This window comes from Pavona decussata, unplaced genomic scaffold (assembly GCF_977016875.1).
Source record: "Pavona decussata unplaced genomic scaffold, jaPavDecu1.1 SCAFFOLD_207, whole genome shotgun sequence".
Taxonomy (NCBI): Eukaryota; Metazoa; Cnidaria; class Anthozoa; order Scleractinia; family Agariciidae; genus Pavona; species Pavona decussata.
In genome coordinates this window covers 1,795,093-1,819,403 of record NW_028145612.1, presented here as the reverse complement: position 1 = coordinate 1,819,403, position 24,311 = coordinate 1,795,093, and the positions used below count along the sequence as shown (strand labels likewise).

The 24,311-nt window shown below is 37.9% G+C and overlaps 2 protein-coding genes across 2 annotated transcripts in view; both read right to left on the bottom strand.

The window, feature by feature from the left end:
* Positions 1 to 1,380: 1,380 nt before the first annotated feature.
* On the bottom strand, positions 1,381 to 5,106 carry LOC146460851 (uncharacterized). The gene is made up of 3 exons (XM_085087622.1): positions 4,984 to 5,106; positions 4,552 to 4,748; positions 1,381 to 1,659 (listed from the first exon to the last, which is right to left on the bottom strand). Exons 1-3 carry the CDS (start codon positions 5,104 to 5,106, stop codon positions 1,578 to 1,580), a joined length of 402 nt encoding a protein of 133 aa, XP_084943748.1. The 3' UTR covers positions 1,381 to 1,577.
* LOC146460849 (uncharacterized) overlaps positions 1,381 to 24,311 on the bottom strand; it is a 93,802-nt gene continuing 70,871 nt past the window's right edge. The window contains exon 4 of the transcript XR_014857522.1: positions 1,381 to 1,472. The gene's annotated coding sequence lies outside the window, so the exon portion shown is untranslated. The remainder of the gene's footprint in view (positions 1,473 to 24,311) is intronic.

Here is a 24,311-nt window from a genome sequence, read left to right as displayed (position 1 = left end):
CTGCCTTGAAACAGTAATCACTAAGGCTTGTGTTACTCCTTACTGCTGGGCCCAACTGAATCAATACTGAGCGTTTTTAAAACTGATGCATTCTCATAATGCATTTTGTTTTCTATTTACTTCTACTTTCGCTCGCAATAGCGAGTATATTGTATGGCTTTACTGAATTAAACATGGGTTCTGAAACCGAGTTGTTTTAAAGGCGTGATATCCTCGAGCAAGAATGGCAGGCTGTAGCATCACGTTTGAAAAAGCCCTCAATAGCTACCGACAGTTCAGTAAGACACGGCCAAACTCAAGAGTGAATATTAGTACAAGTTTTGAACATAAAACATTACCCATTAGCGCAGCAGACCTTTTACTCAGCCCTTTGAAATGCCAAAAGATTTTGGGGTATAGTGAGCAACTAAAAACAGACAAACGCATAACAAAACTAAACGAGGTTTATTTTTCCACATTACGGCTCACGGTATGCCAAATTAAATTTAAATCCTACTTGAATTCTAGCTACACTGCTAAAATAAAAAAAGAGTAAAAAGTTGAATAACTATGAATCTGAGTTTTCTACTTTAGGTTGCCATTGCTACGATAGGAAACAACAAATTGGTATTTGAAACTAAACATGATGAAACAGAATATAGCAAGACCTTTAGCTGCTTCAATATATTCAAAAGACTGGTTATTTGTTTTGTCGGTCATACTATGGTTAACCTTAGGTCTAAGCGTTTGGTCGCAACCTCCACAAGCAAATAAAAAAATTGCACGAAATCAGTTCCTTCTTGCTGGAAACGCTGTCAATTAAATTCTGCAAATTAATTTAAGTACCTTGAGTCCTAATTGCTATAGATTGGATTAAGTCTGGTGAATAAATGATAGATAATTTTTTTCAAGTAGTGACACAGCATACTCGGAAAAAAGAAGAGAACTCGGATTTTCCTTTTAAGAGTATGCCTGCTATAGTTTGCTTTCAAAGTGGTTTTTGGTTGAGTTTTGTTAGCTCTAACATAAAAAACTCAACGAATGTAAACAACAGTAAGAACCAATGAGAACTCGAAGCAGGTATACGCGTCCCGCGCGGGAAGACGTACTGCGAGTACCTCACTATTTGTGGTATGCTTTTTATTGGCTAGGAAAGTGGCGCGAGCTTCTGAATATTTTTGTGATGTCACAGCGTAGAAGTAAAGCATGCTCAACTGAGAACCGCTCTTGTCTACTTTCGACGGTTAACATTTCAATTCTGATTCTCTGCATTTTAGGGTAGCCCAAGAATGGGCTTACACTTAAACGTTTAAATAACAGTTTAGTCTGAAAAACAGTGCATGAACTCTTTAGTCAAAAAGGACTCCCACTTAAGAAATAAACAAAGCAAAAATAATACACTTCTTTTTTCAAGAAACATCAAAAAGGCCACCAAAAGACAAATGCGACTATAGAAAGCCAACTATCTGAATGGTCGCATATGATTAATTCAGCGACGTCCATATAACAGTAAACATATAAAGATAGCTCCAGCTACACCGTCTGCATTCCTTGTAGGCACTAGAGTAGCTTGTGTACACTCTCTCTCATTTTCCTCTCTACTCTGGAACTGCTGGCGGATACAGGGTAGAAAGTGGTTTGCATTCATCTTTGGGAAATACAAGTTCTGTCTCGTCCTCTCTATAAGCGAAAAAAGAGAATATTTCATAATTAACCAAGCGGTACGTTTTTAAACTGATCCACTTTGAAGTCCTACCTCAGACCGAATCAGTGGAAGACGGTGAAGGAATGGAGAATTGTTAATAGAGGAAAGAAATCTCACTGCCTCTAATGACTTCAACGTGGGGACAATATCACTCCGGGTACCGTGTTTTGTTTACCTAATATGGTTTGAAGCTTTGCTTGCGCTGTAAGAATGAAGTTGTCTAAATTTGTTAAAATTGTCAATTTCAGTATCTTTGGAAGTGATTCATAGCGCCGTGAAAAACTGGCGAAAAATCACGAGAAATCAGCTCAATACCCACACAAGCAAAAAGTAATACGCTTTACTTTGAGAAGTGAGGGGCCTATAGATCGAATATTGTACAGATTACATTATTATGCGTCGATCAATTCGAAACTTCAACATCCTCATCGGGCAATCCCTCGGGCATTTGAACTTTTAAAGATTAACAAGAAGCTGTTTCCAGCTTATGCTCGGGCCATATTTGACTGTGTGGTGCGTAAAGCCTACAATCTTTCAACAGTGATAACCTCCAGCATCGCCAATTCCCCCAAATACAGCAAATAGATAGCCTGCGAGCAAGCTCTCTTAGGGGTGGATCCTCTTTCCCCCTCCTCCCCCCCCCCCCCCCCCCCCAAGAGAACTTGCTCTCAGGCTACCAAATAGATAGATACAGAGATATAGTGAGGCAATAAGTAACCACCAGATAGAATTGCATTTCTTGCAGTCAGACTGAAATACAGGGGAAAACGACATTTGTCATACGAATGCTTTTTATAATCCCCGGGCTTTAATCCTTACGTTTTCACCTTTCGTTTAGAGACAGAAACCATTTGTACGGTCCTAATATGTATGTGACGCCGGGTCAATGACGGATCGTAATTTTCGGTATGATCTAGACTCGGGGGAGGTACTCCTTTGTGTGACCTTAACGGGGACGTGCGGCCCGGTAGGGTATGGTCTTCAGGGTGTTTTGTCTTGAGCGGGGTATCTATTTCATCACTTTTTTCTGTCTTAAACAGGGTATCCCTACATGACCCAATTGCTTAAACAGATTGTGATTGCCAATGCAATAAAATACAGTAAGAAACTAGTGTATTCTTATTTCATTCTAGTCTTAAACAGGGTGTGATTTTGGGTTAAATGTCTTAGAAAGGGCCTGAAAATTTTGAATTCTGTCTTAAACGGGATAGGGAAATCGGTCTTAAACAGGATCAGGGTTTGAACGCCCGGGCCGCACCTCCCTACCCAAGCATCTGTTGAGTACCCTCCCCCCGGGATCTAGAGTAACGTTACGCATCACGCGTTCGTTTATATCCTTGTACGTTTTTCAATGTTTCGCTGTTTATATTTTTAAATGAAGTTCAGGGGAAAGCATTTGTTATTCACCTTTCATTTGAAGACAGAAACTGTGTCTACATTGATTGTTTTTCTATAGTAAACGTGAGACATCTTTATTTATCTTCATGTATCTTGGCCCGCGAGGTCATAGACTGATTTAGTTGCCAAATTTTCAGTTGAACAAAACTAACCTTGAGGCACTCAGGTTAGCCTAAAGAGCATTCCAATTAGCCTAAATAGCGCTTAGGTTAGCTTAAATAGCTCCCCAGTTAGCTTAACGGTTAGCAGTTGTGTGACACTCTGACACAAGGGACACACTGAGTTTTCGGCTTCACTATCCGTCAAAAAAGATTTTGAAGCCATTTCGAGCGATCCATGCGCTCGCAAAGCGAAAAACAGGAAAATCTCACGCACGAATTATGCTAGCCTAATTCCGCAATCCGCACTCTTTGGGCACGGTGCATGGTCAATGTGTAAGGGGTTCCCTGTGGAGTTGGAGGTCCAAATTGATCGGCTCATTATCTTTGGTTTTTATTCGGCGCAGTTGTACTTAGACGAATAAAAGGCTCTTTCTTACCTGTTTCGCCTCATTAGCAATATTACAATAAATGACAAAACTAGCTAAAATAAATGCACATTGTGCATCGAAAGAGCTCGAAAATTTAATACTCTCTGAAAGTTTGAGAATGATAAGTGAGAAACTTTTTGGGAAGTGAACTTTCGAAGTATCACGATTTTACAAAGAATGTATGTCCACACATTCTTTGTTAATTTCATCCCTATCTAGACCGTGAAGGGGGAGGGGGGGGGGGGTCGACTTTAAACGTTTATCACTTTTCTACATTTTGTGCGAACAACACCAGGATACGTAACTTTTACAAACATTGTACAAACATTGGAGTAAATTTCACTATTTTATTTCATTTTCGTTTTTCAGTTCACTTTCATTAATTGTTGTTCAATTTAGATTGTTTTCTGAGGTTTTGGCGAAATCAGAAAATCAAAATCGTAACATAATTGTCGCAGCAAATGATGTCATCACTTCCCTTTGCGAACCTCTAAGGAAATATATTTGGACATACTATTTGTCGTCCAAATCTCCTCGTCATTGTTTTAATACTTGCGAAGTTATGGAGCGGGAGATGGGAATTCCTCCCCCCCCCCCCCCCCTCACCCTCCAGACGCTCACAAAGTAAAAATAGCACGTTCTATATAGGGTGAATTTTTTTGAAAGCTATTGTCTCCGACAATATTTAGCATATTATACTGATATTTATCCTAATTACCAAATATGGTATGTTCTTTTAGTTAATGCATGGTATCCATGTTCTCCGTAGCCTATTTTATGCTCATGAGTCAAAATGTAAGCAATGACGTCAGGAATGATACTCCTATAAATTATTAATCTTTGGAATAGTTAGTGCGAATATGAAATTCCGACACAGCCGTGTATCTAAAGAAAACCAATTGTTTTTAGCCTGGAATTACAGTAACGTGTGCGGTATTACCTTGCTACCAGCCTCAGCACCAACTCAATCTTCATGGAAGGATCAACCTTGATTGGGTCAGCAGTTGTGAACCGCTGAGTGCTGTAACCCTGTAAGGTTGTTCCTCCCGATCTCCAAGTCGGGTCATTTTCGGTCAGGACACGACCAGTGCTGTAACCTTGTAAGGTTGTTCCTCCTAATCTCCCATTCGGGGTGCCCTGTTGAACTTTGAAAGAAAAAGCTATAAATTAAGCAAGGGCTTTTAATATTCGTACCTTTAGAAAACAAGCGATACTTTCCAGTAAAAGCGAGAAGAGAGATGAGAATGTCAATATTATTGGTGCGCTTTTAAACTGATTTCGAGTCCATTGCATATCTTCTCTTGGAAACAAGAGGATCTTTTCGAGGTTTCGTTCTGAACCGAAGGGTCCGTGACATAAATTTTGAACTTACACTGTTCATCTGTAAGAGAAGAGCTGTACTAGGAAGCATAATCTGAACACTGACATAGCCGAGAATAAAACGTTTTAAAGCTGTGAGTGATTGACGCGCCTTACAAGGTCCACCGACAGTCATCAGCAAATATCTATTCTTCACAATTTACAGTAAATTGCCTCTCCGCTCGGCAGACCTCTAGTTGGGATTTTCTGTGAAAACACTTGTGTGACGTGAAGTCGTTTATTCTCTGGCGTATAAAACTGCAATGTTGACAGTGCGTCGGTGTCTGCTTTAATTTAACTCCTTTACAGCTATCGATGTTATCTTTGAACCTTACACGTTGCTAAGGCAACTACCATTTGAAAAATGGGAAACTTTTCACGGCAGAGAAAATAGTAGTTAAGTAACTGGAACGTCACAGAAAAGGAGTGAGAAACTCTTACATACGTAAAAAAGGAAAGGAGGAAGGGAGGAAGGAAGGAAGGAAGGAAGGAGGGAAGGAAGGAAGGAAGGAAGGAAGGAAGGAAGGAAGGAAGGAAGGAAGGAAGGAAGGAAGGAAGGAAGGAAGGAAAGAAGGAACGGAGAGAGGGGATGAAGGAATGAGCGGAGGGAGGGTAGGTAAGGAGCAAGGAAGGAAGGAACGTTGGTAGTTAGGTAGGTAAGTAGGAAGGAAGATATAAATAAAGGTAGAAAGGAAGGAAGGATGTCAAAACTGTTCATGCCTTTCATGTGAATATTTCGTGTGGATTTTGACAGGGTTTCTTAGGCAAATGTATGATATGGTAAAAAAATGTTCTATTATTCCTTGGAGTTCAAGAGAATAGTCTTTTACGTTAAGCGTCTTGAAATTTGGCTTATGAATTTAATCATAGGCAAGGGTCCTGTGCGACCAGTTCTTTTAAAAGTAGTCAGAACGTTTGTTTATGTAACACCATAAATTTACGAGAATTATTTTCATTCCCAGAGAATTAAATTACGTAAATTAATTCCCAGTGTGAAAAGGCTTGGCCTTTTTCGTGGCGTTTGGAAGTTTCCTTTATTTTTGACATTAATATTTCTTTGAACACTTTTATCACATGGCACCTGAAGGCAGTATGGGTTAGAGGGGGGAGGAGTGGGTATTTCGAGAGCGTGAAGTACAAGATGCGTAACACTTCACGCTCGCCCGCACCTCTCCCCTCCCTGACTTTGGAAGCCTACCAAGCAGGCTACACTCTACAAACCCATGAATATTTATTTTCAGTTTGACAGCCCATTATGCATAGGTGGAGCAAGCTCATTCACAAGGCTGGAAAATTTCCATGTTTTCTGACTTTATTTTTACAGTTGCCTTGAAGAAGTATAATATTTTTATGCTACCTTGAGGAGTTTCATTCCATCCGCTGAACACTAAACACGAAACTCCCGCATCAAAAAATCATTATGGTCAATGAAATTATAGTGAAAAACATTTTTAATGACAGTATCAACAGATCCGTTACTTACTTTCATCATCAGAAGAACCTGCGTCCGTCAAACATAAAAGAGAAGAAAATATAAAATTAAGTAACATGTGCCACAAACAAATTTTAACGATCCATAGCAAATGAAATGATCTGATTAAATTTTTCTTAAATTGATAATCACCGACGATTGACCACAGCTTGTTAATCGGTACGTGCTTCAAAAATCTATCAATGGCCGCTCGGATGGCTTTAATTGCGAAAGAAAATTTGAAGGGTTCTCCAATTGCTTGTCTCGCTGACACATAAAACCTCTGCAAACAAGTGTTTAATTCGGCTTTTTGTTTGTTGTTGACTGGGTGTTGTAATTCATTTTTGGATTAAAAACCAGTCTAGAACAAGACATTTCTTTGACAACTTTGTTTTGTTTACTTACGAACTTAACCTTAAGTACATGTATTTTGTTGTTGGTTTTAAATAAACATTTTAAATCGGAAAATTTTCAGCATTAACCTTTAAAAATGTTCATTCCATACTTTTGTGGCTTTCTTGTTCTTTATTTATTTATTTATTTATTTATTGTTATTTTTTTTTGAATGGCACTGTACAGAACGTTCTGTATGTCCTCTTCAGAAACTTCACGAAAACGCGAATGAATTAGAAGCCATTTTGAAAGATTGACCAGCTTCAGGTGCCGTCTATCGATCGATAGACGGCACCTGTGTAGCCAATCAGATTGCACGTTATACGTGATAGTCGGTCACCGAGGTATACTTATGATATTAAATTTTAGTTTGATACCTTATTATAAATGGGTGGAATATTTTTAAAATTCAGTACGTCTAAAGTTTTGTGCAATAAAATTATAGTGAAAAAATTTGATGGCTTGTTAATCGGTGCAATGGCCGCTCGGACGGCTTAAGAGAAGAAAATTTGAAGGGTTCTCCAATTATTTGTCTCACGGACACATAAAACCTCTGCAAACATGTGTTTAATTCGGGTTTGGTTTGTTGTTCAATGGGTGTTGTAATTTATTATTGGGTTGAAAACCAGTCTAGAACAAAACTTTTCTTTGACAACTTTGTTTTGTTTACTTACGAACTTAATCTTAAGTACATGTAATTTGTTGTTGGTTTTAAATAAACATTTTATTTTGGTAATTTTTCAGCATAACCAATCAGATTGCGCGTTATACGTGATAGTCGGTCACCGAGGTATGCTTATGATATTAAATTTTAGTTTGATAGCTTATTATAAATGGGTGGAATGTTTATTTTAAACTCAGTACATCTAAAGTATGTGCAATAAAATTATAGTGAAAAACTTTAATGACAGTATCAAACAGATACGCTACTCAAATTATAGAGCAAAAACCTTTATGATGGCAGTACCAGCAGTTCCGTTACTTACCGTAACGACGCGCTACATTCGTCAAACATGAAATAGAAGTAAAAATAAAATTGAGTGTAAACAAATTTAAAATGTTTACATACTCACTAATTGTAGCAAATAAAAAGATGCGATTAAATAATTCACCAAAAGGAGAATGTTCAGAGCGTGAAACACGAGATGACGAAGATAAATCCGAAGTAAAATGAATTAAGTGTAAACAAAGTATAAAATACATAAATAGTAAACAAATTATGGCGAATGAAAAGATCTGATTAAATACGTTTAGATGAAATTTCACCCTTTTTGAAGCTACCCAAGCAAGCTACACTCTACAGATCACCGAATGCAAACTGATGTGATGGCTTCAAATGTACGGGTGGCGTTCGTTTTTTCACAAAGTTGAAAAATTTTCCATGCTCGTTGAATTCGTTTGAAGTACAACAGTAAGGGGAGAAAAGATGTCTATATTGCTGGAAATAGTTGAACAGTCCATGCACTCAACACTAAAGAAGATAACTCATCTTTCGTCAAACACGAAACAAAAGTAAAAATAAAATTGTGTGTAAGCAAACTTTACAAGGCATACATACTAAACTAATTATAGCAAATGAAAAGATCTGATTAAATGAGTTTAATAAAGCAACCACGAGCGTGCAGTCCACAGATGCTGCAGATGTATCGTTGCTTTGGTTCGATTATTTTATGGCTTGTTAAACTTCAAAAATGATTTTGAAGGGCGCTCAGTGTTCCCGCGACATACAAATAAATCCGCAACGCTAGTCAATTTTTGCCATGGACCTTTTTACATAACGCGACTATATAGGCAAACCCCTGAATATATGAGGTCAAGAACTCAGCCGAGGGTAGAGATATCATTTATCTTTAAATACTGAGTTTGCCAATATATATAACTTTTTCCAGAAAGGATTTTTAATTTTTGTTTTCAAGCAGTGAATTATCGCTCTCGTGCGATCAATTTAAAACAATATGAAACACTAATATTACTTTCTGGATATTGCTGCATTTGTTGAACATGAAAGGAAAGTAAGAAGTAAGAGATAAATATTAAATTAAAGTAACTTAATTTCGAACGCATTCAAACAAAACAAAAAAAGATGAAGAACTAAGAAAATCGTTTAGTCAACTTCCAAGTGAATTTTTGCGAATAACATGTTAGAATTTTGATCTTCACTAAAGATGTCTCAAAATAACGGATTGTTTTTATCTTTACCTATTTCGAGTAAACCGTTCTCTCTTGAAATGGTGGATAAATTAATACAACAAATTAATGTGTTCATAGTGTGCTCCAAGATAACGTAAAGATGGCCTGACTCATAGCTTATAAAATGTTCAGAATATGACCACCTGTTAAGAGAGGTTCGAAAAGATTGGAAAAAGGGAAACAGTACTTACGTGTTGCTGACCCTGTCAAAAAAAAAAAGTCACAAAAATCAAAATAATTAAAACATGCTTCATTCCCATAACAATAAGGAGCAAAGGAATGGACAGGAATCAGCGGCGTTAGTTGCCTTTATTGTTATTACAGAGTAAAAGAGATATTTCTTCAAAGATTTGGACAAAAAATGAGTAGTGAATTTTCGGGGAGTTTTAACATAGGGTTAACCTCGTAACTTCCTTTTAAAGATGCCCTCTACCCCTTTTTTTGTACATATACGAAGGTCTGTTTATGCAACATCACAACGTTTCGGGAATTGCTGAGTAAACATTCCCAGTGTGAAATGTTGTGGTATTCTTATGGCGTTTGGAAGTTTGTCTCGCTCTTGCCATTAATCTCTCTCTCATCAATTTTATTACATCCCAACTAAATGTAGTATTGTTTGGACGGAGGGTAGACTGTTCACAGTCCCCCTATTTTTCCGTGGGATTCTCTAGACCGGTACGGTTCGATGGAGCTGCCACCATCTTGGTTTGTAAAATCGAGCGCGATCTGGGGAGAGTGTCTAAACTACCGAGGGGAGGGGAGCGGAGTTGGGAGGTGGCGGGAAAAATAGGGAGACTGTAACAGCTTCTCACTGTCTCGTGTTCGAGGGGCGTGCCGAAACTTTGTCGCCTCGACTAATTGAATCAACTAAAAAATATACTCCCCAGTGATAAACATGTCAAATTGAAGGAAATACGATAGTCCTTGTTTTAAAATACAGTACAGTTTCTGTACCATTTCGAAACAAAGTACAGTTATGAAATAAAATAAGGCTGCGAAAGTCTTTCGAGTGAGGATAGGCATGGAAATACAGTACAGTACACAAGCTATTTGCAAAGTGAATTTCAATAGTTATACAAGCGGAACACATAGAGTGAAGCTAACAGCGAAACCTCTTTAGATACATGCCGCATTTGTAACATTTATTTTCAAATAGCAGTCGGCGATTTCGGGAAGCAAAACAAGTACATTTCCACATAAAATTTGTTTAAGATCCCGAAAAGAGCTGGAGTTGCCAGCATTCCTTTAGCCGATCTTTTAAAAGCACATCTTGGAGTTGAAGTTGATCCACAAGATGGGCAATCCTGGCGTGTTTGCAACAGCGCTTGCGACCAAAGCCACGATCAGCAACGTTTCAATCGCTTTGTGTGTGTTGTTTCGCCCCAGAGAATTGTTAAAAAAGTCGTCCCTAATTCGCCATCTACTTCAAAGCAGTCCAAAGAGACGGAAAACTGCAGTCGGCCGCCTGCCAAGCGTCCGCTGATTTTCAACCGTTTTGAACCAGTTCCGTCCACCGTATCGACCCGTACCGAGAAAATTTTACACTGAACGTTTTGTTAGAAGATGCGAGCGGCGATGAGGATGTTTGTATACTATTAGGCCTCCAAGCCGACGAGACAAACGATAAAAATCAAAACATTCCCCACGATCTTCACAACATTACACGCCAGCCGTATCCAGTTTTAGAACTGGCGGTGAAAGATACGTCAGTCATGCTGTCAACGCTTCGGAACTACTATTGTCTAATTGACCAATGAGGTGTTGCCGTTGCTGGTGCAACGGGCCTTTGGAACGCGAGACAGTGAGAAGCTGTTACAGTCCCTCTATTTTTTCGCTTTCCCTCACTGACTATACTAACACCCACTCCCTCTCCCCTCGGTACTTTAGACACTCTCCCCAGATCGCGCACGCTTTTACAAACCAAGATGGCGGCTGTTCCATAGAAGCGTACTGGTCTCGAGAATCCCACGAAAAAATAGGGGGACTGTGAACAGTCTAGACGGAGGGAGGGGTGGGTATTTCGAGAGCGTGAAGTACGAGATGCGTCACACTTCACGCTTGCCCTCACATCCTCCCTTCCTTACTTACGAAGCCTACCAAGCAGGCTACACTCTACAAACCAGTGAATATAAATTTAATTTTCAGTTTGATGGCCTGTTAAGCATAGGTGGAGCAGGCTCATTTACAAAGCTGGAAAATTTCCGTTTGGGTGACTTCGTTTCTACAGTTTGACGCTTAAGCTGAAGAAATATAACTTTTTATGCTACTTTGATGAGTTCCACCCCATTCGTTGAACACTAAAGACGAAAATGCAGCACATCAAACGAAACTTGGTATAATGAAATTATAAAGAAAACCTTTTTATGACAGTATCAACAGATCTGTTACTTACGTGGCTCTGTATCCGTCGAGCATGAAATAGAAAAAAGAAATACAACATAAAAGTAAGTAACATGCGCCGCAAACAAATTTTGTAATTCCATTTATGCTTAACTATCCATAGCATAATTTTTTAAGAATTTGAAGCCCTTTATGTAATGAAATGTTATTTATGTGGATTGCGTGTTAGAATTTTGTCCTTCATCATGTTCATGAAAGATGTGTTAAAATAACGCATTGTTTTTGCCTTTTGCCAATTTCTAGTAAACCGTTTTCTCTTGAATTTGAATTTGGTGGAAACATTAATACAGCAAATTAATGTGTTCACCGTATCCTTCAAGATAAGGTAAAAATGGTCTGACATATAGCTTATAAAATGTTAAGGATATGACCACCTGTTACAAGATGATCGAAAAACGATTGGAAAAAAGCTAAGGGAAACAGATACCCTGCCAGCGTATTTCTGTTAAAAAATGAGAAAAGTCAAAATAACTAAAATATTTTTCGTTTGCAAACCGGTTAGGAGTAAAGGAATGGGAAGAAATCAGCGATCTGATATTTTGGTTTTGGTACTTTCCTTAAATTTTAAGAGAATACCAATATTTGGCTTATCAACAAAGTTGATAACTAAAGGTAAATGGGCCATCTCTTAAGAGATGATCGAAAAGATTGGAAAGAAGCTAAGAGAAACAGATACCTACCTGCGCTGCAAATCCCAGTTAAAAAATAAAATTTTCCGGTAAACTAAAAACAAAAACTGCCAAGGACAGGGCCATGGGGAGTGTAAATAAGATTAAGGACATTCAGTCAACCCTCGCCTTGCGAACATTCTGCTATTAAGGATAAGAGCTAAATCCCCCGCCGGAACTATAAAAGAAATGCATGGAAACAACTCCTGCTGAAAGGAACTCGACATTACTTCAATCACGGACACTTCATGTGTTTCCAAACGAACATTTTCATTGTTTTATTCTCGTTAAAACGAACGCCTTGGACGTATTGAACGACATATTTATATTATTAAATATAACTTTATGCGTCCAGGGTGTTCGCTTCCATCTTCAAAGTATTTTCGATGTACTGTATTTTCATTACTTTCGTGTTATTTTAGTTGGTTTTGTCATTTTAATGATCTTGACAGACTTGTATCTTTGTGTAGACTCTGCAGTTCATATTCCTTCTTCTTTGGCTGGTAAAATTGTAGCGACAATGTTACAATTTGAAATCAGGGCAATTTCATGACCCTCTCTTTCATCGTACCCCTCTATTGCGGACTCTCGTCAATATGTTTTTGTGGTACCTGAAAACTAGCTGCCACGTGTTGCAACATTGCACATGTGGTATATAGCTAAGTGTATTTACCACGTTAAATAAAGTATTCGCATTCGTGTTATTGTCTGATAACCGCTTTAGATATTGTACCACGTGACGTGTTTCGATCAATGAGAGAACGCGGAAATGAATAGTTGGTTCGTTTCAGGTCGCCAACAACTATTACTTTGAAAACAATCACCGTGAACCAAATTGTTGTCAAAATCTACTGCCATATTGAAAATAAATCTTTTTTTACCCGATTCTTTTTAATAAATCCTTTATTATTATTATTATTATTATTATTATTATTATTATTATTATTATTATTATTATTATTATTATTATTATTATTATTATTATTATTATTATTATTAACCTCTTACTAACCGAGCGCGAGGGCCGTACTGGGGAATCTTTGTCCGAGGTCGTGGCGGTACGGACCGAGCGCAGCAAGGTCCGTACAAAAACGACCGAGGGCCAATGTTCTCCAGTACGGCTCGAGCAAGCTAGGTTAGTAAGTAGTTTATTATATGGCACTCGGGGCAAACTTGTTTATTTTGAAAAGCGCACTTCCGGTCACTTGAATTCAAAGGGTTTCGGTCGTGACGTGTTTTTGATGACGCGAGCAACCCAGAAAGAACAAGCTACGGTACCAAGAGGATAACATGAAAACAAATTTACTGAACGTTTACATGTTTATAGAAAAGACTTCTAGAACGATTTGTAGCGGAATTTGACGAAAATCTCAACAGCTGCGGTTTGTCTTTGAAACTCACAAAAGGGTTTCTTCGATCCCAGAAAATTTACTAGCGCATCACAAAGTACGGATCAAGAAAAGGTTGCTGTGAAAATCATTTTCAACTTTAAAAGAAGCAGCATTAAGTCAATTGTCCTCCTCGCTCTCATCTCTGGCTCGGAAACCCAAGTGTAGGGATGAAAACAACCACACAGTTCTTTGGAGTGCAACTGGAATTGAGTCGCCGAATTCTCCTGCCTCAAAAAGAGCATCTTCTTCGTTTTCGTCAATCGCCCGAGCGGCTTACAGCTCGTTTCTTCTGTCGTGCTCGCGAAATAGTGACTTGTGCTTCGCAGCTAGAGCTCTTCTCGATTTTTAAACTCATTATCCTTAAGTATGTTGAATGGATATTTCTTCTCAGAGAAGTATCGCTGTATCTTGCGCTGAAAACTGAATAATGTTGCTGGCTCGTATTCACCATTTTTCCTGCGTACGTTCGTAAAAAAAAAAAAAGAAATTGACAAAAGGTGATCAAGCTCGGACGCGGGTAGGCTTTCAATTGTTTGACTATTCAAGCCATTGGCTTCAATAAAAACGGAGTAGAGTGTTCATATCAGTAGACTCCTTCCTTTTGTTTTTTCACTTTTCTGTTTGTTTATAAAATCCTCAATGGCTTACTCGGCTTTCCCAGATGCCTTCTTCTGTGCTTCAGAGGTTTCTAGATCTTCGGAATAGTAAAATTTGCTTTGTAAGTGATATTCTTCTTCGTCCATGTTGGAATCAGTCTTTTTGGTTGTTTCTTTGCGAAGAATGAAAGTATTTTCAGGTTTTCTTTTCGCAGTTTTAGCTGCAAATTTTCAAATTTGCCGCTTGTCATAAAAATACACGGCTTATAAACATTTCCATGGAAACGGTCCGTATGGTAAAATCCCGACCAAAAAAGCGCCAATCAGAACGCGCGGATTTATCTCAAGACTACCTTGCCATATAATAATAATAATAATAATAATAATAATAATAATAATAATAATAATAATAATAATAATAATAATAATAATATTATTATTATTATTATTATTATTATTATTATTATTATTATTATTATTATTATTATCATGTCTATTTTATTGAATAACTTTTCAGTTTACAATTTGCTCTGAAACCTGCTGCGGACAGCGTCTAGGCAAATGTGTGTTTCATTGTCTGAAACTGTAGAATTTTTTGGTGATTTCGCAGTTCTGTGATATAATCCACTTCTGACAGTTGGTTAGTACTTAAGTGACATCTTCCTTGTGGGCTAGATCAGAGAGTTCTTTCTTTAGGGTGATGTTGAAATCTCCCAGGAAGTTAAACTTGGTTTGCTTGATCTCGTACTCGGGATAGAGTTTTCGGAGACCCAGTCTTAGATCTAGGTACTTTCTCTTCTTATGATCGTTTCTATCGTTGATCTGTCCAATTATACAGTTCCTTCCACTAGGATGATTGACTTGTTCTTCTTATCAAAGATCGTCATGTCTGGTTCGTTTGCTCCATTCTCCGGCGCCTTATCTATATATATAGGCGTGTCCCAAAGGATTTTAGCTTCGTCATTTTCAGAACTTGCTTTCGGGATCGCTTGTTTATACCATGCTTTGGGGTCGTCGTTTTCCATGTTATATACTGATGATAAGAGATGGTAAATCGGCCTTAACATTCTATCGTGCGTTACCTTGCAGATTGTTTGGGCAATAGCAAAGCAGCCACATAATAGATGTGGGACGGTTTCTTCAGCACTGTGGCACAGTGTGCACATTAAATCTAAGCCTTGCTCTTTTTGTTGCTTTACTCTGTAAACCTTTGTAGGGACAAGCTGTTGTATAATGCTAGTGTGTACACTTAGTACGACGTCAGGTATGTTTTTCCACTTCATGATTGGGTTGAAGTTGTGTTGAGAGATGTCGGTATCTTTCCAGCGTTGAGTGACATAGTTGCCAAGCCATAGTTGTTCGGAGACATTTTGTTTGCACTATTTTTTTTTTTTTCCTTTTTCTTCCAAAAAAATTGTACTTGAAAATAGTCTCTTTTTCAATCGACAAGAATTGAAAATAGGTTTTAATAGCTCTTTTTTTCTACTTTTAACTTGTAAATAACAATTTGCTTAGAATATTTTAATAAAGAGATTATTATTATCATTATTATTATTATTATTATTATTATTATTATTATTATTATTTTATTTTTTTTATAAAATAACGAAAATAAATCTAATCAACGTAACACTACCATTTAAGCGATCTTTAAATTATAAAAATAAGTGGTTGAAGGTCGAGTTTTAGCCAACGAGGGATGTCTATCAGTCATTGACAGAAAGCGTTGCTTAAGGTAAATAAACCACATATTCATGTGGTACCTAAGAATAACTGATGAAAATATAATACTGACATTACTTACCACATGACACTGCATCGGGTGAGCATGAAGAGAAAGTAAGAAATAAATGTTAAAGAAAGTAACTTAATTTCGAATGCTCCTCAAGCAATGTTTTGTGCTCAGGCCCCGTACTGAAGCTGCTAAGAGGGCGTTTAGCTATAGGGGGGCTATCATGTGGAATGGCCTTGGCAACAAACTTAATATTAGACAAAACCCAAATCTTTAAAGTACGCTCTGACTTTGCCTAAAACTGGGGCGGACTGAGGGAGTTGCGTTAGTACTTATTTAGCTATAGCCTAAGGTTAATTTTTGTGCAATTAACTGTATAATTTTTTCTTTTAGTATTTGATATTTTTGTCCTTTTAGCATCATAGTTTTCTAATTTGTTTTGTAAACGGCTCGCTAGAAGAGCATTTTTAATGAAGTGATACTGTTAATAAAGCTACTACTACTACTTACTAAAGCTGTTTCTTGTGACTTAAAAAAGCCGGCTAAATATGTATATGGGGAACTCGGCAAATACGTAACTAAGATGAAAATTAAATTTCTTGAGACAAGAAGTACGCAGAAAAATGAATGAGCTGGCCCCATGCGTAGGAAATTGATGAAAAGTGACAAAGCAATTGACTCGTTTCAGCCTCCAATTCGCTTTGTACTCAGCGGTACCAGTCTGGGATTACAAGAGCGCGAGGCGTACCATTCGTCACACTGCACACTAAATCACACCTCCATTCTCCTTGTCTCTCCAACACTTTCAACGAGGCTACTCTCCACAGGTCGTTGAATATTAAGTTTTAGTTTGATGGCCTATAGTTGCAGTTTCCCAGCACAGCGAAACTTGGACTAAGCTATAATACTCAGATCATTTACGCGTTACAACAACTAGGGGAATAAAGCAAGAAGCCACTTTCGAAGATATCAAGAGACCCCCCTGAAAACAATTCCGAGAAATCCTTTACAGGTTAATGGGAGTTATTTTACTACCCCATAGGACGAATTTCAGCGACATTGCGCTGAAATCGCAACTGCTCTACTCGTGCGATTTGAAGCCGCAGTGCTCTTACGAGAAAACCTACAAAACCAAAACCAACAGACTTTGCTTAAGACACAAAACAAGAATACAATCCTTTTAAGTAGCCTTGTGCCGAAACAAGACCAATTGTAAACAGGTAGAAATCGAAACACTTACAAGAACAACAAAATGACACCTGTTACTACTGCGAGTGTACCATGCAGATCGTTCTCCAAAAACCAACCGGGGGGCGGAGGGCGGAGGGCGATTGTGCCCACGGTCAAATTCGAACCTGGATTACTTTTTTAATATTTGAGCAAACTCCCTGGAACTTCAGGAGTTTTTACACAAATTGAATTGGGAAAAAATTGATTTGGTCGGTTAGTGTTGATTGACTTTGATGTTACCATGGCAACCAACTGCTGACAGGCACTTTTTTCAGAAAAAGAGAAAATTCCCTTTCTAAAATGAAGAAAAATCATTTTTCTTTCCGTACATTTTATGTTTTTGGCTCATATTAGTGTTCCTTTATTGGTTTTGGTTACTTTTCTTTCGAGTTTGGAGGTTTCCTGAAGTTTTGGGAAAATCCAGAAATTTAAGATGCCCTGCGGATCCAAGATAGCCGTCATTTGGCAAATCATAACCTAAATACCACGTCTTATGACGTCATCACTTCGTGATGCAAACCTCAAATCGGTACTATCTATTTCCAAAGTCTCACGGTCATAGCTTTGGTAATCGCTAAATTACGGAGAGGGGTAGGTACAATCAGCCCCCCCCCCCCCCCCAATCCTCTCGGCCCCACTAGATAAAAAAAAGGCCCGGTCTACATAGGGTTAAATTGAACCAGCGATAAAATTGATTGAACGAACTGGCCCGGTGTGCTGGGAATAAACAAATAGTAACAAAAGAATTGGTTCGTTTTTTTAGCTCAAACTCGCTTTGCACTCAGCTGTACCTGTCTGGAAACACAAACGCGTGAAGCCAGAGATTCGTCACACTGCACGCTCACTCGCACCTCCCTTCTCCCTGCCTCTCCAAGCCTTTCAAGAAGGCTACTCTCAAAACATCGCTGAATATTACTTTTTACTTTGATGGCCTATGGTTATAGTTTATACCAGCACAGCTAAACTTGGACTAAGCTATAATACTCAGATCATTTACGTGGTGCAGTTACAGCGAGATAACTTTCGAAGATATCAAGAGACCCCTCGAAAAACAGTTCCGAGAAATCTTTTACGGGTAGGTTAGTATCATTTTCCTAAGCGACCTTACACCGCGACTGTTGTATAAGTGCGATATGAAGTCGCAAAGCTCTTACAAGAAAAGTGTAGATTTAAGACAAAAAACAAGGATCCAGCCCTTGCCAGTAGCCTTGGTTTGAAAAAAAGACCAATTTTACGCAGGACGAAAAACTTATAAGAACACTGAATCTAACGATACAAACAACAAAGTGACACCTGTTACTACTGCGACTACACCTTACGGATCATTTTCGAACAACCAACATTAAATTAAACAAGCCATTTAATTTTTCCTTGATCTGGCTAGGCAAAACGTAGACAAACTGAATTGTTGTCATGTTGTTAAAGCTTTTCATGTAAATGAAATGTTATTTTTGTGGATAGCATCTCACAACTTTGCCCCTCCAGAAAAGATGTCTCAAAATAACGCATTGATTTTTCCTTCAGTTTGAAATGGTGGATAAATTAATACAAGAAATTAATGAGTTCACCGTGTGTTCCAAGATAACATAAAGATGGCCTGGCTCATGGCTTATAAAATGTTCAGGACATGACAACCTGTTAAGAGATGATCGAAAAGATTGGAAAAAGGGAAATAGTACTCACGTCTTGTTTGCGCTGTCAAAAAAGAAAGTCAGAAAAATCAAAATAAGTAAAACAAGTTAAGTTTGCATAACAGTAAGGAGCAAAGGAATGAGCAGAAATCAGCGACCTTAACTGTGTTTATCGTTATTTCGAGAGCGTGAAGTACGAGATGCGTCAAACTTCACTCTCCACCTTCCCTCCTCCCACAGTTCCTTTGGAAGCCTGGAAGCCTACCAAGCAGGCTCCACTCTACAAACCAACGAATATTAATTTTTAGTTTGATGGCCTATGGTGTATAGGTGGAGCAAGCTCATTCACATAGCTGGTAAATTTCCATGTTTTCTGACTTCGTTTCTGCAATTTGCCGCTTGAACATAAGAAATACAATTTTATGCTACTTTGAGGAGTTTCATTCCATACGCTGAACACTAAAGACGAAAATGCAGCACATCAAAAGAAACCGCTGTATACAAGAAATTTGTATCAACAGATCTGTTTCTTACGTAGCGCTACATCTGTCAAACATGAAAAACACATAAAATTAAGTAACATGCGCCGCAAACAAATTTTGAATTTCCATTTATGCTTAACTATCCATAGCAAATGAAATGATCTGATTAAAATGTTTTTAAAGAAATTTTAGTAAGTTAACCAAAACACGAGTGTGCAGTTCACAAACTTTGGTGGCCATTAAGTTCTAAAGAGAGGAACTAGTTATGTATAGCTGTAGTTGTATTTTTGATTGTAAATAAATCAATCTTATATTTGTGAACTGCGGATGAAAGATCAAATAGAAGAAAGATATGCGCAGTAAGTTGCGTACTCTTGAATTTGAATTTAGTGGAAAAATTAGTACAAAAAAGTTAATGTGTTTACCATATCGTCCAAGATAAGGTGAAAAGGCAAATTTTGCTTTGTGTGTACGCGCTTTTGAAACATTTGGCCGGCCCAAATTAACAATGTAGTCGGGATAGCCACATGTTTTAATGAATTGGCGCATTTCGTGTAATTTAAAGTAACGCTCTCGCCACCGATGGGTAGCTTTGGCAACTTTGGCGACTTTGTGGTGCAAACTAGTGGAAAACAATAGGCCTTATCACGGTTTTCGACGCCATTTTGACGAGTAGGCAAACAGGCTTGAAATAACAGTGTTTGTATGGAAATCCGATGTCAAATAATTTTCATAAAACATCGCTTCTGAAAAATTCATGAATTGGAAACTTTTGGCACTAGGAAAAGGATTTTAAGAAAAAAATTGGAGGGATGTAGCTGTGCCAGAAAGCTTCCTGTCGTGTTTTGAACTTTCCATACATTTGTCTGTATAGCGAACCAGCCGTGAACTGCTTCTAAAAATAGTTCGCGGGAAAAAATATAGTGTAATGTATGGAAAGTTCAAAACACGACTGGACGCTTTCTGGCACAGCTACACCCCTCCATTTTTTTTCTTAAATTCCTTTTCCTAGTGCAAAAAGTTTCCAATTCATGAATTTTTCAGAAGTGATGTTTTATGAAAATTATTTGACATCGGATTTCCACACAAACACTGTTATTTCCAGCCTGTTTGCCTAAACGTCAAAATGGCGTCGAAAACCGTGATAAGGCCTATTCCGGCAAATCCTTTAAAAGTTGGTTAATGCTATTTTCTTACCACATAAAACTTCAAATTACAGCGCCATCGCGCTGAAATCATGCGATTTCAAAATTTAGAGTTTACAGGAAAAACATTCATGAAGAATATTCTTGAAACCGAGCATAGGAATAACTGATGAACATTTAATACTGATATTACTTACATGGACACACTGCATCAGTTGAACATGAAAAGAAAGCAAGAAGTAAATGTTAGAAAACTAACTTAATTTCGAATGCATTAAATAGAAAAGACAACTAAGTAACTTAAAATGAAGTTGATAACTAAAGGTAAATGGGCCACAGCAAAGAGATTTGAATCAAGGAACTGATGGTTGTTTTTGTTTTATTATTTAGTGAGCAGTGGTGCTTTGCTATTGGTGGGAGCATGGTAACGTAGAAAACAAGAATAAATTAGTCGATTAAAAAACGTTTGTCAAGTCCGTGGGGAATAAGAGCGCCGATTTGAAACCTTATTGGTTCTTCTAACCCTTTTTTCAGGTTTCTCGGTGAGGTTCGCCAAATCGTTCATTTCTGTCTGAAAGTGTAAAGGCTTGCATAAAGTGCATTTTGAGCAATGAATAACATTAGCAGAGGTACATCTAAAACGATCAGTGATTTTAATAGATCGCCTCGGTCGCAAAATGTTGTAGAAAGTGCAAATTTTGCAACGTGCGAACGCGCATTTGAAACATTTGGTCAGCCCAAATTGACAATGCAGTCGGGATAGCCACGTGTTTTAAAGAATTGGCGCATTTCGCCACCGATGGGTAGCTTTGGCAACTTTGGCGACTTTGTTTTTCAAACTAGTGGAAAATAACTCCGACAAATCCTTTCACAGTTGGTTATTGTTATTTTCTTACCTCATAAAACTACAAATTATAGCGCCATTGCGCTGAAATCGTGCGATTTTAAAATTTAGAGTTTACAGGAAAAACATTCATGAAGAATATTCTTGAAACCGAGCATAGGAATAACTGATGAACATTTAATACTGATATTACTTACATGTATCCCCTGCATCAGTTGAACATGAAAAGAAAGCAAGAAGTAAATGTTAGAAAAGTAACTTAATTTGGAATGCATTAAATAAAAAAAGACAACTAAGTAACTTAAAATGAAGTTGATAACTAAAGGTAAATAGGCCACAGCAAAGAGATTTGAATCAAGGAACTGATGGTTGTTTTTGTTTAATTATTTAGTGAGCAGTGGTGCTTTGCTATTGGTGGGAGCATGGTAACGTGGAAAACAAGAATAAATTAGTCGATTAAAAAGCGTGCAGCTTGTGCATACGTGAGATTTCAAGTGTAGAGCTTACAGGAAAAAAACTTCATGAAGAAGATTCATGAAACCGAACATAAGAATAACTGATGAACATATGATACTGATATTACTTACATGAATAACCTGCATCAGTTGAACATGAAAAGAAAGGAAGAAGTAAATGTTAGAAAAGTAACTTTATTTTAAATGCATTGAATATAAAAAGAACAACTAAGAATCGTTTATTCAAGTAATAATCAAAGATAAGGGAGTGCTTTCAATAATCTCGAACCCAGGCTTTCTCTCCTTTGCAAAGTTGGTGATGATTTTATCCGCCCCTGCAAAATCTGCGGGGGATGCCAGAAACGAGACCCAACATCCATTCATTCATTCGTTGATTGTTTCATACAATCTTGACTCCAAACGCAATTAAGAGTGCGTTCTCTCTTCGTCGATCACAATAAGTCATCTTACACTGAAAAAGAGGTTTTCTCGTGCGTTAAAACTTACTAAAACAATAGCGAAATATCCATAAAGATTAATTACGAAAAAAATACGGAAGTGATTTAAAATGAAATTTCTTGAGATAAGAAGTATCTGATTCGGCAAACTGAATGAAATGGCCCCATGTGTTGGGAATTGATAAAAAGTGAAAAAAAAAAATCAGTCCGTTTTCAGACTCCCACTCGCTTTGTACTCAGCTGTACCAGAGTGGCAATGCAAGAACGTAAAGCCCGAGATTCGTCACACTGCACGCTCAGTCGCACCTCCCTTCTCCCTGCCTCTCCAAACCTTTTAAGAGGGCTACTCTCTACTGATCGCTGAATATTACCTTTTACTTTGATGGCCTATGGTTGTAGTTTACTAGCAGAGATAAACTTGGACTAAGCTATAACACTCAGATCATTTACGTGGTACAGCAACAGCGGAATAAACGGCAAGCGGCCACTTTTGAATATATTAAGAGACTCCTCGGAAAACAGTTCTGAGAAATCCTTTACGGGTAGGTTAGTGTCATTTTCCTAACCGACATATGACACGGAAATCGCAGCTGTTCTATAGGTGCAATTTGTCAAAGTCGCAACACTTTTGCAAGAAAAAGTGTAGTTTTAAGACACAAAACAAGGATCCAGCCCTTGCAGGTCGCCTTGTAACGTAAAACGACCAATTTTACACAGGACGAAAAACTTGCAAGAACACTGAATCTAACGATACAAACAACAAAGCGACCTCCATTAATAATTCAAAAGCCAAAGACAAAGGAAATCATGCACCGTGACGTGTTTAGATATATGATGAAAAACTCCTCGTTTTTGCATCCTATTTCCCCTTCAAAATCAGTTCCTTTGAGAAGTTATATCAAACACTCATCACAGTGTTTCATCACAATATAAAAAAACCTCGAAGTTCGTCAAAAATACTCCGCTACGCCTCGTATTTTCAACTCTCTTCTCGGTGTTTGATATGTGATGAAACACTGTGTCTCGTGTTTGATATATTACGTAAAGGATTCCTGGAAAACAGGATTTGTTCCAGATTAATTACAAAATGCTCTGTAAAAAAAAGGCAAAAATGGTTTCTCATATCGGTTTAATCTTCACGTTTCATTAAGCTTCAAGTTCTTATAAATATACATTTTTTTAGTGTTGTCTCTCTGTAAATTTTTTTTAATAACACAGCGCGCGCATACTTCCCCATCTGACTTGCACACGTCATCGGATGGACGCACGGCCGTGCGTATGTTGAGAAATGTACCATGATGACGCCAATAGGAATTAGATCAGGATGCACGCGCGCTATGTTATAATTTTCATTATTAAAAACTGAATCATTGTATAATGCAATTCGAGGGATTTGATTGGCTTAGCGGCCATGGTATATGAGCCATCATACCATGGCCGAGAAATGGCGGCCATTAAATTGCCTTCTGGTTGTTCTTGCACAGCGAAATCAGTAAGATCTAGCAATATTTCTTGATTGTTTTAATAGAACAATTATTCCACTTGCGCTTGTTGGATATGAGATGATTATAGCCAACTCGGCGCTACGCGCCTCGTTGGCTATCTATCATCTCATATCCAACGCGTGCTCGTGGAATAATTGTTAATTATTACAGATTTTAATTTCCTGCATAAATTTGAAAAAAAAATAGTTATTGACTTTTACAATGAGATGACTTTTACAATTTCGATGAGAATATTTCCTGCCCATATTGACAGGGTTTCTCGGATGTTTAAAATGGTAAAACAATGTTCTAGGAATTTATTCATAGGCAAGGGTCCTGTTCGACCAGTTCTTTAAAAAGTACTCAGAAAAGTCTGTTTATGCAACACCATAAATTCATAAATTGCAAGTGTGAAATGGTGTGGCACTTTTGTGGCGTTTGGAATTTTCTTTTGTTTTTGCCGTTAATTTTTATTTCATCACTTTTATTAGCTAGCAACTGAAGGCGGTGCAAGCTAGAGGGGGGGGGGGGGGGGGTATTTCGAGAGGGAGAACTACGAGATGCGTCACACTTCACGTTCCTCCGCACCTCCCCCTTCCTGCCTTTTGAAGCCTACCAAGCCGGCTACACTATACAAACCACTGAATATTCAACTTTTCAACTTTCAATGTGATGGCCTATGATGAATAGGTGGAGCAGTCTCATTCACAAGGCTGGAAAATTTCCATGTTTTCTGACTTCATTTCTGCAGTTTGCCTTGAAGAAATATAA